The sequence below is a fragment of the Notamacropus eugenii genome, chromosome 1 (genome assembly GCF_028372415.1).
Source record: "Notamacropus eugenii isolate mMacEug1 chromosome 1, mMacEug1.pri_v2, whole genome shotgun sequence".
Lineage (NCBI taxonomy): Eukaryota > Metazoa > Chordata > Mammalia > Diprotodontia > Macropodidae > Notamacropus > Notamacropus eugenii.
The window spans coordinates 516,816,102-516,835,128 of record NC_092872.1 but is presented as its reverse complement, the minus strand read 5'-3'; the positions used below and the strand labels follow the sequence as shown (position 1 = coordinate 516,835,128).

Here is a 19,027-nt window from a genome sequence, read left to right as displayed (position 1 = left end):
ACTGCTCAAGAGCACATCTGAGTGGGAAGAAATCATAAAAATGATCTGGTCCAATCTCTTCATTGGCAGAGACAGAAACTGATTTGGAGAGCAACTGATTGGCCCGGGATCACATAGCTAGTTGGAGGTACAGTTGGGACTCAAACCAAAGTTTGTCCAACATGCAGGAGGGTGTTTGGGTTTTGTTTTTTTTAACTACCTCTCATTCATTTATGATTAAGTTCTAAATGACCACATTGGTGTGGGTGCACATAAGATGTCTGCAGAGCATATATCTTTTTCCCTAACTAAACTGTGGGCTTCAAGAGAGCAGGACTGCATCTTCTCTTCTGTGTCCCCTCCAGGGTACCCAGGACAAGGCTGGACATACAGGTAGCATAAAGATGTGCTGGTTCATTAAACTTTCCTGAGTACTAGATATGGAATCAGAGAACATGGTTTGTGTTTTTTTGAGTTCTGGCTCTGACTCTAACATTAACTTACTGTGTTATCTTGAGCAACAAATCTCTGGGTATCAGCTTCCTCCTCTGTAAGATGAGGGGATGGCACTAGATGACTTCTAGGCCTATTTATCTTCAAATTCTGCGATCCCTTGGGCTTCTTACTTAGTTGGGACAGACTATTGACTTAAGCCTTACTAAGGAAACCTGGGGCTGTCCCTTCAATCCAGGTAGATAAACTGGTGAAGGTTCTGCAGGGCTCTGTCCCAAAGCTGGGACAGAGGCCAGGGCAGAGTGGACCTTACCAGATAGCACTCTCCTTGTGCCAAGCCCTCTGGGAGATAGCCAGGGGCCAGGCCTTGCTTCTACATGAGGTTGCTCAATGTAAAACTTTCATTATCTAACTATTTAAATTGTACTCATTAACAGGCATCTCGGGCCTTCTTGGAAAGGACTTCCTTTCCTGTGGCCTGCAGAGGATGTCTTCCTTAGGATCTGATGATTGGTCTCCACTCAGTTCAGACAGCATCACTCTTCAGGTATTCCTTCCCTGATTCCATAGCTTCCCCCAGCCCATTAAAAAGCATCTTTGTAGCACAAAGCTATGCTGTGTAATCAGAACAATTTAGGGAACTTCAGAGGGTAGTCTAATGAGATTGCTGTATACTTGCAATATTCAACTCCCCTCCTCCTCCCCAACCAAAGCTCTATAACATAAAGAAAAAAAACCCTGGACTAGAAGTCAGATGACAGTGGGTTTCAAGTCCTAGTTGTCACAGTGTAACCTTCAGCAAGCCAGCTTTATTCCTTTGAGCCTCAGTTTCCACACCTGTGAAACAGGGAGAACAATACTTACATTGCCACTTTACTGGCAGTTGTGAGAGTTAAATGAGATAATACACATAAGAATGCATTATAAGTGGAAATCACTATGTGTTAGTGAGAAATTTTTTTGATTACCAAGGACATTCTTGTCCAGGCCTCTCTTTTCCATCAGTGCCTGACTAGGCAGAGAACAGATTGTAGATGGGATTTTCTAGCTGCAAGGGTTTGTTCTCCAAGTTAATTTAATTCCCTCACCTATCGACAGCTCACCCAGTCCAACCTCCCTCACTTAACAAATAAGGAAACAGCCTCAGAACAGGGAAGAGACTTGCCTGATCTCCCATGGGGCAAGTGGCAGGGCCAGGACCAGAATCCAGGCCTGTGGCCCTTCAGGCAGGGCTCTGCCCTCTAAAGACTGTATGGGTAGCTGGATACTCTACACAGTAAAAAATGTATATCTGCTGCTGTTCCTGCCCCAAAAGAAGCAGTGTTAGAAGTCAGAAGAGCCCTGGTATGTCAGGTGAGGACTTGAAGTCCTAGTCTTATACCACTTACTAGCCATATAATCTTGGGCAAATCATTTCAACTCTGGGCCTTAGTTTCTACACCTTTTATCTCACAGGATTGTTGCGAGGAAAAGGGTTTTGTAAACTTAAAAACAATATAGAAATAGGATTAGAACAGAGATGGAGGGGGGCAGACTTGAGAAAGGAAAAATGGTACATAGAGACATATTGTTGTACAGTCAAAAGAGCCCTGGACTTGCCATAGCAGACTCATCAACTTACCAGCTCTGTGACCCTGGGAAAGTAACAAACTTTTGATGCTTCAGTTTCCCTTTCTGTAAAATGGAGACTAACAAACTCTATACCACCTCCTTCATCACTGTTGAGAAGAATATGTATTGTAAATCTGAAAGCACCACAGGAATGGGAATAGTTATACATAACACAACTAGGGATACCCTCAGCAACAAGACTTTTTACTCTCTGAGAAACACAATCCTCCCCCAACCAGGTCCTGAGAAATCCCTGCTCAGGAAAAGAATCTCTGACTCTAGGAAGGTGTAGATCGTTTGGCCTTAAAGGTCCTTACCAGCTCCACATCAATGATCCTCCAGGGCAAGGCCCAGTGGCCCTTCAACCCGAGGAAGCTGAATGAGTTCCTCAGCCTCATGTCAAGATCATCATTCCTCAGCTTCAGAGGAGGCCTCAGCATTGCACCTCTGCTTGGCAGAGTGCCCAGGTTCTGAGAGGCGCCTGGTTCCAGAGTACGATGTACTCATTATTGGAGCAGAAGGGACAGGCCCTGTGACTTCTCAGAGAGTGTTAGAGACCTGCCTCCCTCTACTTGCCTCCCCCTCACATTCAGTCTAATCCTGGTAGCTACACAGATAAGGCTTGACAATTCACTGATAATACTGTTTGAACAGACCTTAATCAATCAGAATAGCTGCCCTGAGATTCTGTGTCAACACTGCCTAGAAATTAATGATAGGCCACTTAAAAACAGAGACCAGGGAGTCAACCAGGGAGCCCAGGCTTGGGGTAAACTGAACAGGGCAGTCGAGCTCTGAAAGGTTAATGGGACTTCCAAAAATCAGTCCTTTCCTTCTCTCCCCCTTCCCCTTCCATCACCCTCCCTCTTAAAGCCCAGGCATAGGCCCCAGGAGCTTAAATTAGTCAGATTATGTGGTATCAGCTTAGGCTGACAAGAAGCTTTTTAATGGGATCGGGAAGGCCAGAGCTCAATGGACAAGAACAATTGGGGGGGAGGGGGAGGAACCATAATATCAACAACAGCTCCATAAGGGAGGCTGGTTGGGTACCCTCTGCTGAATGAAGCCGCAGATCCTTTGAGAAGGAGCAAACAGCTGACTACAGTTGTAAGCCAGGAAGTTAAAATATTACCAGGGCTGCCAAGATCTACCTGAATGTAATATCTCCTCAGCATGCTAAAGAGAAAAAAAATGCTGGGCTTGTAATCAAAAGTCCTGGCTCTACCACTAACACAATGTGACTTGGGGAAAGTAAATCCTTCTTTCTGGGCTTCAGTTTCTTTCTCTTCTCAATGAAAGAGAGGAGCCAAATGAGCTTCATCTAAGGTCCCTTCCAATTCTGACATTCTAGGATTCCACAACCTCAGAACTTGCTTAGAGCAACTAAAGGTTTGGGGAGAAGAATTTTTTTGATGGCTGGAAAAAAAAAAAAACACCAGAGGGCTCCCATGCAGACAGCTCAATCTCAATAACATGAACTGAACAGCTCACATTTATATAGGATCATAAACCTAGGACCGGAAGGGACCTTAGAGGTCATCTGGTTCAACCCCCTCCGTTTACAGATGAAGAAACTGAGGCCAGAGAGTTTTAAGTGACCTATCCAAAGACACAAAGCAAGTAGTCGAGCTGGAGCTTCTGACACTAATTCCAGCACTCTTGTCAATGTACCAAGCTGCTACTGTGTGTGCGTGCACACACCCCCCCACCCACCCCCACACCCTCATGAAGCAGGTGGTACAAATACAGATCAGAAGACTAAGTGGAAGAGTGAAGTGCTTTGGGTCACATAGCTATTAAATGTCTGGACTATGACTTGAACTGATCTTGTGACTCTAAGACCAGTTTTTTGAGTTCTGTTTTTTTTTACAACTAAGGCATGCTGGTGTTGCCTGTGCTTAGGTGCCAGGGCTGCCAGTAGCCAGAAGACAGACCATCAGAAAGCTAGTCTCAGGTTCATGTTCCCAGTCACTAACCCATCGTAATGAGAGTTTGGGAAGCCACTCCAGAGAATAGCCAAAAGCTCCCTGATTTGTCTTTGATAGGCCTTTACAGTCATTTTAGGAATAAAAATCCAGAAGTCCCCTGGTAACTGTATGAGACAGCCCTGGGCATTCCCAATGCCCATTCTCTACTGTCAACAAGAGGAGCAAAGGTTGCTGGGGCAGTTCTAGGTCACCTGCAGAGATGTTTAGACTTGTAAGGACTTGAAGGGACCTTCCTTCCAGGTGCTTCTTTGGAACCCTTAATTCATAAGAGTGCCAAGTCCACAAAGATCAGAGACAGTGATGGATGGTCATGGGATCATAACAATTAGAGCTGGAAGAGATTTAATCCAATTCAATAAACATTGATGAAGTGTCTAATAATAATGCTAGGCGTTATGCTAGGTACTTGGCAGTATGAAAAGAAGCAAAAGACAATCTCTGCCCTAGAGAAGTTAATAATATAAACAGAGAGACAACATGCAAACAAATATATACAAAGCATACAATTTGGAACTGTGCCCAAAGGGTTATAAAGCTGTGAATATTCTTTGACAATACCACAACTAGGTCTGTATCCCAAAGATTTAAAAAAAAAGGAAAAAGACATATTAAGAGAAGTGATTATTAATAACCAATATCTTGGGGAGATTCAGAGGTCTCCCCCTTTTCTAAATTCCTCATTTTAAAAAGTTCAGTTTTCTTGAAGAAAATTACTGATGATGAGATTGCACTGATTCTCCCTAGAACTTGGTCAGAGCCTACCGACCTACCCAACCTTGGGAGGAATTTAATCTAGGGTGGGTAAGCTCACTGTGTTCTACTCAAGCCTGAGTGAAGACTGATCCTTTTGTCTAGAGAACCCAAGGGTTCAGGTGGTCTGAGTAGACATAATTTCTCTGTGCAAGGATCACTCAGAGTCCCTTAATGACCACCTACTGTTTCTAAGTGTATATAAACTCTGAATTGGATTTAAGTGAGGGAGGGCTACACAAAATCACCAGCCTCACTTTCTCCTCCAGAGTCATCTGGGTCCAGTGGTTATAGATCAGGACAGGATGACTGAAGATGGCCCAGGATGTAGTGGGAGCACTTGGAAGAGAAAGTGATTTGTCCAGAATCACACAGTAGATAGCAGGGATAAGAGTCATTGCCAGGATCCATGACCAGTCCGGTGTTCTTTTTACCACACTGCCCTGCCTTTCCATAAGCATGCTTTTCCACCCCCTCCCCTTCCCTAGGGCTCAGTATCATGTGATTCGATATACAGTTTTAGAGGTAAACACTGCACACTGATGAAGTCACATAGAAACCTTCCCCTCTCCCCCTGCTCAAGTGACAGAAAGTCCTGATTTGTTCATAAACTCACATATTCCCAGCAGCACCAGATGTGTGTGCTCCAGGCTGGCAAGCCGCAGGAGATGGCACAGATTGAAGGCGATGAGGGAGAAGCAGAGGATCACACAGCACCATTCCTGGAGCCGCTTGCCTGTTGGGGGCACAGAGGAGAGGCTGTTGAGTCAGGTACTGCACTATGCAGGGTTGCGGCAGTCCCATTAAGGACACAGACCTGAGCTGGGGATGACTGATAGATAGGAGTTCAGTCAGAACCCTTTTGCTCTCAGGGTTTTGGTTATTTCCTACATTCATCCAAGGGAGGACTTTTGGCAGGTTTTGCCTGCTAGGAGCTAGGCAGGGTGCACTGTAGCTCTTGGAGGCTGGAAAAGAACTGGGTGTTCCCATGGAGAGCTCAGACCAAATCAGAAATCGTTGCCCTTCCCTCTCTGCCCCAGAGGAAAAAAAAGAACACTGGACCTGGTTAGCAGGCCTAGGTTTGCAACCTGGCTCTCATATTTGCCAGCTGTGTAACCTCCCTGGAGCAAGTTACTTTCTGAGCCCCAGTTTCTGCATTTGAAAAGTGGGGTTACTAACAGGTCTCTCCTTACATCAGGGGAGTGGTGATAAAGCACTTTTTATAAATTTTAAAGAATTAAGAAGCTGCTATGATCATTATTTCTTCTCAATGTAAAGATGCTGGACAGTCCAGCCATGAAGCTTCTAAAAAGAGAAGTCCACACCCACTGCTACTTTCTCACCTTATACAAAACTCTTTACAATCTGGCTTCCAGGAGGAATCAGTGTAGGATGGTAAAAAGAGCACTGACTTTGGATCCAGAGGCCCTGGATGTTACTCATGTGACCGTGGGTAAATCATTTTCCCTTAAAACCTAGAGATTTTACTTTCTCCAAATGCAAAATGAGAGTACTACACTAGACATTTCTAAGGTCCTTCCAGCTATAAATCCTATGCTCTTATCAAGTCCACTTTTCTGAAATTAGCTTCTCTTTAGAAAGCAGGCCCTAATGATCATATTCAAAGGCATTTTTTTAGGTCACATCTACCTAGATCTCCCTACAACAAACACTACAGACTGACAATCCCTGATTTCTTCCAGATCCAGTCCTTCTTCTGTCCTCCATGACAGTGCATCCTCTTTGCTTCTCCTCCTCCCTTTTTGGATCTTTCTTCTGTTACCTCTAGTCCTAAATGCAGGCAGCTCCCAAGGCTTAGTCCTTGGTGCTTCTATATTTGCTTTGTCTCGCTCAGATGACTTTCAATCTCACTAATTTAACTATTGCTCCCTCCAGCTGGGTGACTCCCAGACTGACATTCACAGAGTTGATTGCCCTGCTGACTTCTATTACTGTATCTCCAAATACCTACTGGCTGTCTCTGCTTAGCCACTCCAGCAGGACCTCAAGCTCATGCATGCACATGCCCCTTAAAAAGAATTCCCTTCTGGACTTTTTCCTGTCAATTGTACCATAATTCTCCAGCTGTTCTTACACACAATAGGCGTCTGTTAAACTGAAAAGTGAATTGAAATTTTTTACTCCTCCTGAACAAAAACAAATCAAGTTAACAAACATTCGTAAATTCTCAGGATGTACAAAGCAGAGGAACTTTACACAGGACAATTCTGGAAAAAAAACTTAATTCCTGTACTATCTTCCTCTCCCCAACCTACCAAGTTGACCCCCAAGAACGAAGACCACTTATTGATCATCTACAACAAGCAAAGCACAGTGAAGGAAACAAGGGTAAACAAGCTACTTATACATTTCTATGGAATTTTCAGATTCCCAAAGCACTGTCCTCATGTCAGCCTTGAGAGCTAGAGAGTGCAATTATTATTTTGATTTTGCAGATGAAGACAACGGGTCTCAAGGAGGTTTCCAGGGTCATACAGCTATCAAGGTGAGGGTTCAAATCCAGATCTCATGACTCAAAGTCCCAGAGGTCTTCTCATTATACAAAGGTATTTCATACAAACAGCTCTAAATGAGAAACAAACTATAAGAAGCACAAAGCTAGCTACTAACAAAGTATATTTCCAATATTATAACTCATTTTCTCAAGGATTTATCCCACACAACAGCCCTGGAAAGTAAATATTGAAGATTCCTGTCCCAAAGAGATGAAATGACTTGTTCTATGTCACAGAGATTTGAACCCAGGTTCTATGAATTAAAATCCAGTGGTCTACTAGACCACAAGACTTTTAACATTATTTCCCTACATGTGACTGCTACAGACTGATCTGTTTTCTTTCTTCTAAACAGTCTCTGTATTCCTGTCCAGAGTACCTTCTTCTGATCTCTACCTTATTTAAGTCCAATTGTACCTCTAAGGCCCAACTCAGGTCCCATCTTCCTCCATGAAGCCTCACTGAATTGATAGCTAGCTCCACCCTGCTCCAACTCAGGAATCTATCTCCACTCTAATCTTTTAAAAGAGTAATGACTATCATTTACCTGCCACTTACCTTTTTTTTATTTTAATCTAAAATACAAAAACTTAAATACACAATAAGAAAGAGAAATATTATAAACTTAAATACAAAATAAAAGAAAAAACACGTTACGTGCATAGCAGAACTTAAGAGAGGTTTCAAAATATATAACGATAAGTTTCCATTTCAAGAATGCTACGTAATAACTACTAGGCATTATGTTGAGAGCTGTCCATCTTTGCTTTCTTCTATGTTTTATTTTGTTCTCTGCTATGCAGTTTTTCTCCCTACCTCTCCCTGCTCTACTTTTAAGCATGGATATATTTATATATAGATACATACACATAAATACATACATACATATATATATACACACACACACATACTTTCCCTAACAAATTCTACTCCTGATTTTTGTTACTATGTCTGTGCACATCTCTTGTGTCCTATCCCTCCTGACTTCTCTACTTTACTTCTACCTGCTACCTTGCCCTCCTATTACTTAACCTACCCACTCTCCAAGGATCCCTCCCTTATTTTCCCATTCCTATAAATTTAAACACTCTTTTTACTCCTCTTTTGACCTATTCCCTCACCTGGCTACTTAGCTTTAGTCTACTTGGTCACAGTTACTGAATGCTTTTCCAGATCATTCTAGTCCCACCCACTCATTTGAAAGATGAGAAAACAAAGGCACCCAAAATAGAGACTTATGGAAGCTCACAGAGTATCAGTGGCAAAGTTCCAGCCACAGCTCAGCTCTCCCAAATCCTGCTCCATAGCTCTTTCCATCCTGTCTCACCTTCCACCTTCTTCAAGTTTCTTCATGTCTTTCATTTGTCACTTTGGAGAACTTTAATGAGATTCTTTATCACAACTCTAACCTTTTCTATTTCATAAGTAATTCAGCTGAAGCAAGAAGAGACAAACATTCATTAGACAGCATCACCAGACTCAGGACCTGAAGTGAGAGGGATACTCAGTGAAGGAGGTGAATTCAGCAAAGGGTGATCAAGAACCTCATTAGTGCTCAGTTTCCACTGCAGAAGGACATGGTAATTCTGAGAAGGCAGCTCAGAAACAGTGAGTGATAAGGAGTGATTTGAGGAGGCAGCTAGATAGACTACAGACTCAAGAACCAGGAGACTATTTCAGGGACTTAGAATAACTAGAACACTGAGTAAGTACTCAGTGGCACAAAGGGTACTAAGACCTAAATCTTAAAGTTCATCTAGTCCCATTTCCTCACTCTAGAGATGAGGAAACTGAGACCCAAGGTCATGCAGCTGTTATTCCTGTTTATCCTGTTACAGAGGACCAATCACGGGTGATGTCTTGATTTGAGAGTGAATTGGCTCCGAGGCAGTTGCACAAAACTGCTGACCTCATTCTCTTTCAGAGTCATCAAAGTTCAGTGACAAGACAGAAGTCATGATAAGTGGTCATGGCCAGGGATGCAGTGGATGACCTTGGAGTTCACTAGGTCTAACCAAGCTCTAGATGCTCCACAGCGCCTGTTTCAGCTGCCCTCACAACCCCATGGCCAAATTGTTCTCATCAGCCCATTCCTCGGGAGGAAGTGGGGTCCCTCAAGTGCTTGGGGTAGACATCTGCCTAACTCATCGATGGGTTTAAGACCTGTTGGTTACCCTCAACCTGGTTGGGCCTGTCTGCTGAGAAGATTTTACCAGGGTGTGGGTGTGAATCTTCTTGGAGGCATAGGTGAGAGTTGGTTTAAAGAGGAATGAGCAGCCCTGAAAAGTGCTTGGGCTTGGCAAGCCTTCCCACCAGAAGTGCTAGTCTTCCCTGAATAGCTCCGACACCCCTCATGCAGTTAGTAACTGACCCAGCTAAATCCTATGATTTTAGAGCCAATATTATTTTCACAATATCATACTGTCTTCTGAGCTCAAAGATAGTGAGTGATGAGGACTGATTTGGAGGTAGCTTATCAGTGTCATCAGAGGAAGGAGGCACAGGAGACTGATAAGTGGGATTTGGCAGAGAGGGCAAGATTCAAGCGGATAATATGGAACATGGATTCCAAGAGGAAAACCATTTAAAGACATCTCTGGCCTATCTCTGCTTAAACTTGAGCCCCACCCTTCTGTTCGGGGAGTCTCCTCCAATCTGGCTTCCAACTCAGTTTGGTAGTTGTTTGGTGGAAAAAAAGAGAAAAGGAGTTCAACAGGCAATCAGGAGACCCAGATTCTAGCCCTAGCTCTTTGTCATGTTCACTAAGCTTAGATAGGTAACTTGACCTTTGCCCTCTCCATGCCTCAACTTCCTCAGTTGTAAAATGGGTGGCTAGCTTCAATGACCTCTAAGTTCCCATACTGCTCTTCTAAAATTATATTCTTGTACAATAACAATGGGGTAACTCAATGGTACACTGTATGGAGTGCCAGACTTGGAGTCAGGAAGACATCTTCCTGAGTTCAAATATGGCCTCAGACACTTACTAGCTAAGTGATCCTGGGCAAGTCGCTTTATCTTGTTTGCCTCAGTTTCCTCATCTGCAAAATGAGCTGGAGAAGGAAATGGTAAACCGCTCTAGCATCTTTGCCAAGAAAACTCCAAATGTAGTCATGAAGAGTCAGATGCAACTGAACCACAGCAACTAGAACAATAACCTATTTACACCTCAAATCTCCGCCCAGAAGACAAGGAAATGAGAATCTTTTTTGGGGGGAGAGAGGGAGAGACAGGGAGAGAGAAAGAAAGGATGAGAGCACTTCCAAAACCAGGATAAAATAGCTATGGCCTAAAGCAACAGTGTTGGCCTGGGATTGGGAGTCTTGGATTTTAGTACTAGCTGTTACCAGCTGGAAGGTCATTGCCTCTTCTCTTAGTTCTATGTTCTAAGTCCTTTCAGTCCTGGCATTCTATAATTCTAGAGACAGAAAACTGACTCCTGGATAGCTTTCCCTCAACACAATGGGATCCACATACCAAGAAAATTGACAAGGTCCTGAAAAATGGAGTTGGAAATACCAGAACTAAGATGCAGAGACCTGAACAGGTGGATGGGGGACTAGCAGCCTCTGGGATACAGAGGCAACTTTAGAATTCTCATTTGTCCACCCCTACCCCAAATCTCAACTTCCAATATGTCCCAAGGGGTGGCTGGAGCTCAGAAGGGAGCTCTGCATCATCCCAATCTACTCTTTTCCTTTGCTGGTTCCTATTTCCAACTAGAAACCTTGGTTTCAAATCTCATAAATCAATAGAAAGGAGATTTGGACCCAATGGAGGGGAATGTGGGAAAAATGGGAACATAAGCTGATTTCTGTCAGTTCTCCTGCTGAGTTTCAAAGACAAATACTGAGCCACAGAGGTGGCAGGAAGAAATAGTAGCTGTTTGACCATAACAAGGCAGGAAGGGGAACTGTGGATGTCCTCTATCAAAATATACCCTCCCCTTCCTGGCCCCAACTTACTTGTCATTCAGAAGAGATACTAGACAAAATCCAGTATAACTCTCTCATTTAACAGATGAGAAAACTGAGGTCCAGAGAGGTAAGATTACTTGCCCAAGAACACAGGCAGTAATTAGCAGAGCCAGGAATTAAACCTGACTCCAAAACCTTTTACTAGAACATGTTGTTTCACATAATTTCAGGGTTGGAAGGGACCTCCAAGATCACTTGATCCAACATCTACCTGCAGTGGTCAATAGAAGTAGCACCTTAGGACAAGAAGCCTTATTTCTGTTGTCATTATGCTTTACCCTTCTGGTGATTGAACAAAAAATATATAACTTTTCCAGTCCTAAGGAGTGGAGAATCTCAGATGAGTCACCGCCCTATTTCCCTGGAAGCGCCTTCCTGTGAGTATTTCAAATACCCACAAAGCTGAGGGTTGGGCTGGCCTCAGGTCCAGTCATCAGAAAACATCCTACTTTAGGAAGATGGAAAGCAAGATGAAACAGAGAACACCATGGTACTCATTCACTCCCGAGAAGCTGAAGCCAAATACTCTCAAAGCTCCTACAGATCTAGGCCTGACAGGTTTCAACCTTTGGAGGGGGGAAGGGAGGGGAGGTACCTGGGAACCCTAAACAGCACAAAACAAACTCTAACCTAGCAAACACCAGCCAGGCAGGTCATCAAGAGCTGTCCCTTTTACCCCTGTGAAAATTCTCCTATTAGGGAATAAAAATGAAGTACACAGTCATCACTCTGTACATCCTCCAACTTCCCTGCCTTTCTCAAGGGTTAGGTAATATCTGACTGGAAAGCAGAGCAGTCCTGGGGCTAACACACAAGTCTGAATTTAAAGGTCAGCTCCAGGACCATCCCCTCCTTCTCTATAGCAGAAATGAGCTAACCTTTTGGGGATCCTAAGAAAAAGGGGGTCAGGCTAGAACTAACCATTTCTTTGCTACATATCTTCTTCCTTTATTCCCACCAAAAGCATAGCATACGTAGAGAACCTCTTAATATAATGCTGAATGAAGTCCTTCCTCAGCAAGTGAGGGCCTACATGCAAAGCACTATAACCTCAAAGCTATTGAGGATACAGATCAAGATGTGCAGAGAGCACTGGACCTGGAGTCAGGAAGAACTGAGTTGAAATACTGCCTCAGACACTTATTAGCTCTGTGACTCTGGACAAGTTACTTATCCCTGTTTGCCTCTGTTTCCTTTGCTGTAAAATGAGCTGGAGAAGGAACTGGTAAACCACTCCTGTATGTTTGCTAAGAAACCCCAAGCCAGGCACCCTCTTCCCCTCTAAAGGGGTCATGAAGAGTGGGACAAGACTGAAGCTGACTGAACAGCAACTCCAGAGGGAGTGAATATTTCACTGGGAGGGGAGAGGACAGAGGGTTAGGGAAAACTTCAAGTGGGAGGTAATAACTAAATTGAACCTTTAAGGCCAAGATTACAAGAGATGATCTCCACAGTTGTAATAACATTCTGCTATGGTCCCTTCTAGTCCTGATGTATGGGATCTTGGTGTATGGCAGGAGAGCTGATTTGCCCAGCATGTTAGCTGTCAGTCAATACCCAGCTTTTACGTGGTGGCAGCGCAGAAGGGGGTCAACCTGGCTATGGTCATCCTGGATAAGCTACCTGCTCATTCCATATCTCAGACTATCACAAAATATTAATGCTTAGGCAACTCTTGGCAGATCCTCTGGTTCAACCCCTCACTTTGTAGGGGACAGGAAGGCCCACGGAAGGGAAATTGACTTGCCCAAACAGTCAAAGCTAGTGGCAGAAAGAGGTCTCAAGGAGGGGATAATCACTAGTGTGTTTCAGGAAAATAAACTACGAAGTGTTTCCAAAGGCCATTCAGCATCCTAGGTCATCCTTTATTCTCTCTTATTCCAACCCTTGCCAATAGGTGCTCTAGAGGAAATTGGGAAATATTATTTCAAAGCTCATCTCCTACTCTGGTCCATAGGAATATCTGCAGGCACAAGGGCTGCCTAATCACAAAGTAGTCTCAAGGTCAGAAAAAGGTCATAATCAGGATGGAGACCTTACTAAAAAAGAATTCAGAGAAACCAGACTAACCAGAGGCCAGGACAAGTCAGGAGCAAGAACTTGATAATACATTTCCAATTCTAGATCTGCCCTAGCCTTGTTTGCTCTAATTTCTCTCAAATCTATCTTGATCCCTGGAGTCTAGGACATCAGGTTTGATGATGAGGGCTATGCAAACATACCAGAGTCTTTTACTGTGAGCTGGGCCCTTAATGGGGACTGTGCTTGGTAAAATCGGCCACTTGGGTAGTAGTCAAAGCAAAAGGAAGGTGGGTGAGGAGACAGGGAAGGCAAGTTGGTGCTCCCCTTCCAGAGGGTCAGGGAAAGGTCAGAGTTCAGGTACCATCTGGAGTGGAGAGAACAGTGGTCTGTCACCAGAAGGATGGCCAAAGTGCAGACAGTCCAGTGTGTTGCCCTGGGGAAGGGAGGTGTGCATTCTTCAAGAGTGGAGAGAGGTAGCAGGAAGGAGGTTGAGGAGGCTGGAGAATGGTGGTGAAAGGTCAGGGCTGAATAATCACACAATAGTGTATGAGAGAAACAACTTCAGGTAGTATGGAGTCCAAATTCTTCACTGTAACAAAGAAAACTGAGGCTCAAAAAGAACAAAGGACTTGGTCCAAGGTCATTCATTTAGTTAATACCAAAGCTGGGCCTAGGACCTGGGTCTCCTGACTTCCAATTCTGTGCTCTTTCCACTATTCAAAGCTAAAGGTTAGTGATAAGCAGTCCAGAAGAAAGCTGGGGGATCCCACCTTATTTATTCAACCATTCATTCCTTCCTTCCTTCCTTCCTTCCTTCCTTCCTTCCTTCCAAGCACTTTTATGCCCAGAATACTATGCTGAAAACTGAAGGAGATAAGACAGACCTTGCCTCACAGAGAACTTGGAGAAAACACCGAGCATATCTAGAGATTTACAGTTTTCAAAGCACTTATTTTCATCACAACCACAATAATGTCTAGCATCTGAGTGACCCTGTGAATTTGGGGCAGTCTAGACTTGCCTCAGGGCTCCTAAGCTGAATAAAAGGGGTTGTACCATTAACAGTGGGGTCTGGATCAAAGATACCAGCCCTGGTCCAGGCCTCCCTTTGCACAACAGCTAGCACAGACCTCTATGTACAGCAGGTGCCCAATTAATCTAGATGATGGACCAATGAGAGAAAAAAATGACAAGGCATTTTACAAACAAAAGACTGTCTCACCGCAGTAGCAAGTCTGAAGGATTCACCTCTGAGCATGAGAGGGAAGGAAGTGAGTTTGGCCACCTGACCCAATGTCACGATGGCTTTATTAAAGGCACTGGCCTCATCCTCCATAATTACAAGGGAAGGAATGAAATCATCTAGCTTTTGAAATGCCAGAAGCACCCTGCCAACTTCCTTCTCCCCTCATTTAGGTATCACAATTCCATCACTTGAGATTTGCTGGGAGAAAGGCCACAGAACCCCAGAGGCTTTGGGTAGGGAAAAGAGTTAGGCCTAGAGCAAAGGCCAAAGAATGGAGAGGATGGGGGTTCCTGGGGCACAGCCTCCTGGAGGAGGGAAGTAGGAAGGGTCCCCAACACAAAGACGACAAAGCTTGGAAATCTCTGGGTAGGAAGACCTTGAGGGAAAAAGGGAAAAGGACCTAAGGAGTAAGAGTTGAGGCATTTGGGATGCTGACGATGCCCTCTGCTAGAAGGACAGCAGAGTCTGTGATCCTCCTGAGTCTAAAAGCAGCACGGGAGTCGGAGGGGGCCCAAGCGGACAACCCATAGCGGGTGAGGAGGGGTGTCTCCCTTGTCTGAACTGGGCACAGGGGAAAGAGGGACGGTGGGAATCTTGGAAAAGCTGGGTGAACTTCAGGCCTTTGGGGGAGCAAAGCAAGCAGGGTCCCCCTAGAGACTGGGAAGAAAGACAATGTGTCTCCCACACCCGCCTCCCCTGCGGCAGTCGAGCGCTGGATTCTCCCCGGGCAAGTAACAAAACCCCTAAACCTCGGTGGGGCCGGGGCGTCCCGGGGTGGGGAGGGTCTGTCGCGGTGAACGTCAGGTCCCGCAGGTTCTAGAAGGCCCAGGACATCGATCATTTTCTCCCCCTCTTCTTACCCCCAAGAAAAAACCCTTCCCTTAAGGGCTGCTGCTGGGGAAGCCAGGAGCGAGGAGGCCCTTTCGGGGGTCTCTGCGAAGCTCGCAGGGAGAACGCTGCGCCGGGAAGGTTCTAGGCTGGGGTCGGAGGATCGCTTCCCGGGGACGGGGATGCAGATGGGGGGGGGAATGGACCAGGGTCCGGGGGTCCCGCCCCGGGCGTCTGTCGGTCCCACCTGGAGAGTAGAGCTGGGCCAGCTCGCGGGCTCCTGCGTGCTGCGCTCCCCAGCGCCGGCCTCCGCCGTCCGCTGCTGCCGCCGCCGCCGCCTCCCCCTCGGGGCCGCGTCCCGGCTCCGAAGGCTCGTCGGGCTCCGGACACCCTCGTTCCCCGCCTCCTTCCTCGCCGCCGCCGCCGCCGCTCGCCATGGCCCGGGTCCCGGCCTCGCCCCCGCGCCCCCTCCCCGGCTCTCTAGCGGCGCAGCAGCTCCGGCCCGCAGAACTGCATGGAGCGAACGCCTCTCCTAATGAACTGGCAAGGGCCGAAGCGGCGGCAGCGGCGAAGGAGGCGCCGCGACTGGGCCTCGCCCGGACCCCTGCGCGTCACGGCCAATCAGCGCCCGCTTCAGGGGCGGTCCTAGCCAATGGCGAGCGAACTAGGAGCGCGATCGGAAGCCTGGCCAATCCGACGCGTTCGGGTGAGGGAGGGAGGAGGGACACATCTGGGAGCCGCCCCGAGGCACATCTGGCGCCTACTCCACCCTCTGTCCCCACCCCCTCCCCCAGACTCCAGCCCTGCAGTCTTTCTAGTGGGTCTCAGTTGGGGGGACCCCCAGTGTGGACCACGGCCTTGATCCCAGGGTCGTAGAACTGCTACGAGGACTAGATTTCCAGTCAGAGGAGACTTGGATTCGAAAGCTGCCTGCTCCTTGCCACCTTGTGACCGTGGGCAAGTTTCCCCACGTGTGTCGTGCGGGGGCTGGGTTAGATGATCTGAAAATAAATCCTACGGCTGTAAGAACTGCAAGTCTTGGACCTAGTGCCACAGCTGCGGCTATTCGTGTCCGATTCTTCATGACCCTGCGGACCAGAGCCATTTCCTTCTCCAGTGTATTAGGGCAAACCGAGGTTAAGTGACTTGCCCAGGGTCATACATCTAGGGAATGTCGCGTTTAGATTTGAACTCGGGTCTTCCTGATTCCGGGCCCAGTACTCATCATCCACTGAGCCACCTACCTGCTCCAGCCACCTATTTTCCAGTCTGAGTCTCTAAAGGATCAATTTCCTGCCCTGCCTCCGGGCTTAAGGTGGGGCAAGTTATTGTCTGATTTGAATTGCGTGTTATCAAACACTTTGTAGGCTAGAAGGGAACTTAGAGACCATGGGTATAACCCCAAACCCTTATTCTTTCTTACTTTTCCCCAGGTCCACATAGGGTATCACACCCTGACCTGCTTGTGTCACAAAATCCATACCTTTTTGCCTTCTTTGCCTACTAAGTCAAATCTCTTTCCTACTTGCACCACACCCTCCCCGGTAACAAAAATGGAAAAATCATCCGGACTTTTTTGTAGCTTTACCTCTTCCTGTTCTATATTTGAGTCCAACAGCATTGTCCTTTCTTTAACACCTGATGCATCCCTTTGCTCAAGCTATTCTCTCTGCCCTAAAATAGCTTCCTCCCACCACACCCACATCGGCACTCACTCCCCCATTTACACCTGTTCAGGCTGTCCACAAAAGTACTGAGAGTTTACTAACTGTGCCAGGCACTGAGTTAAGGATTAAGGATACAAAGAAAAGCTAAAATAGTCCCTGCCTTCAAGTAGTTCACATTCTAGTGAGGGAGATTACATATCAGCAGCTAGGCTGACTTATATATGAGGTGTACAGAGTGGGAGGAAGACAATTTGAGTGAGGGAAAGACTAGCACTTGGGGGAGAAGGGGAAACTAGGACAGGCCTCCTGCAGAGGGGAGGATGTGAGCTGAGTCTAGAAGAAACCAGAAAACCTCAGGCAGAGGTGAAAGTGCAGGTAATTACAGATGCTGGGAGCAGCAAGTGCAAAGTCAGGGAAATGCAATGTTAGTGAATATTGGCAATGTTAGAGAAACTCCAAGAGGACTGGTGTTTCTGGAATGTAGAGTTCATGGAGTCAAGGGTAACAAGATTGGAAAGGTAGGAAGGGGCCAAGACATAGTCTTTAAATGCCAGAGAGAGTGTTTATATTTTGTTCAGAAGAAAGAGGGAACCACTGGAACCCAGTGAGCCAGGGATTACATGATCATACGTACACTGACAGCTGAGTAGAGGATGAGTTGGAATGAAGAAAGAGATAAAGCACGAAGACCAGTTAGATGGCTATTGTAATGGTCTGGGTGAGAAGTAATGAGGGTCTGAATAAGCGTTGTGGCTAGATGAGTACAGAGAAGGGGAAGCATATGAAAGATGTTGCAAAAGTAGAAACAAAGACTAGGCAATGGATTGAATATGTGGGATATATGAGAATGAAGAGTTTGGAATGATACCAAGGTTGTAAGCCTGGCTGACTGAGAGGATACTGGTGCCCTGGACATTAACAGGGAGTGAAGTGGACATTATTCCCCACCCTCACCCCCCCACCCCCAGAGCCCCTGGGTTGAGAAATGTCTGTTGAGTTTCTAGGCAGGGTTGGGCCTAGTAGCCACTTTCTGTTGTGCCCCTTCGCCTAGCAGCCACTCTCTGTTGTACCCCTTTGCCTGGCAGCTGCCTGGGGCCCCCTCTCTGTTGTGCCCCCTTGCCTAGCATCACCTAGGAACCCCTGTCAAAACTGTTCTGTGAAAAATGTGTGCTACTGGAACTGCAAGGCTGTAAGATGCTTAAAAGGCACACACACACCTTTGTTCAGGGCTGCCTCCTTTGTGGACAGCCGCCGGCTAATAAAGACGCTCCCAAATTCTCAATTAACTCTTGCCTGTGCTTGTCTTGGTCCGTCCATTTCAGGAGTAATAAGATAGGATAACAGGAAAGGGGGAGGGTTTGGGGAGAAACATAACGAGCCTAGGGGACATCCATCTGCCTCAAGAGGCAGTTGCAGATGCTTGATTATAACTCTGCAGAGAGACTATGGCTGGATATATAGACCTAGGAATGCATAAAGATGATCACTGAACTCATGGGGCTGATGAATTTGCCAACTGAGATAGTATAGAGGGAGAAGAGAGCCCAGGAAGCTCTGGGAAACACTCATGATTATTGGGGCATGGCATGTATGAGGAAGCAACAAAGGAGACTGATGAGAAGCAGCCAGAGAGAGGAAGGGAATCAAGAAACAGCAGTTTCACAAAAATCCAGAAAGTAAATATTTAAGAGAAGGTATCACCAGCGAGTTCATTAGATTTGGCAGTTAAGAGTTCACTGGTAAGTTTGGAGAGGTCAGTTTCTATTGAATGATGAGGTTGGAAGCCAAACTGGAGAGGGTTTCACTACAGAGGTAGTGTGGCATAGTAGACTTGGACTCTGAAAGTACTAAGTTCAAATTCTGCCATTAACTATTAGTTTCATAATGTTGGGCAAGTCACTTAACCTCAGTAAGTCTCACTTTCCTCATCTGTAAAATAAAGAGCTAATCTACATTAGCAGTTCTTAACCTGGTATCTAAGAGTTACGTC

At 45.9% G+C, this 19,027-nt stretch overlaps 1 protein-coding gene across 2 annotated transcripts in view; it reads right to left on the bottom strand.

Moving 5' to 3' along the window:
- PEDS1 (plasmanylethanolamine desaturase 1) overlaps positions 1-15,951 on the bottom strand; it is a 39,079-nt gene extending 23,128 nt beyond the window's left edge. The window contains exons 1-2 of one of the 2 annotated variants that reach the window (XM_072633573.1): positions 15,618-15,951; positions 5,398-5,517 (exon numbers count right to left, since the gene is read on the bottom strand). In XM_072633573.1, coding sequence (XP_072489674.1) covers positions 5,398-5,517; positions 15,618-15,807 — 310 coding nt within the window. In that variant the 5' untranslated portion in view covers positions 15,808-15,951. The remainder of the gene's footprint in view (positions 1-5,397; positions 5,518-15,617) is intronic. The other variant, XM_072633574.1, reaches the window with a different exon arrangement.
- Between the last annotated feature and the right edge of the window lie 3,076 nt (positions 15,952-19,027).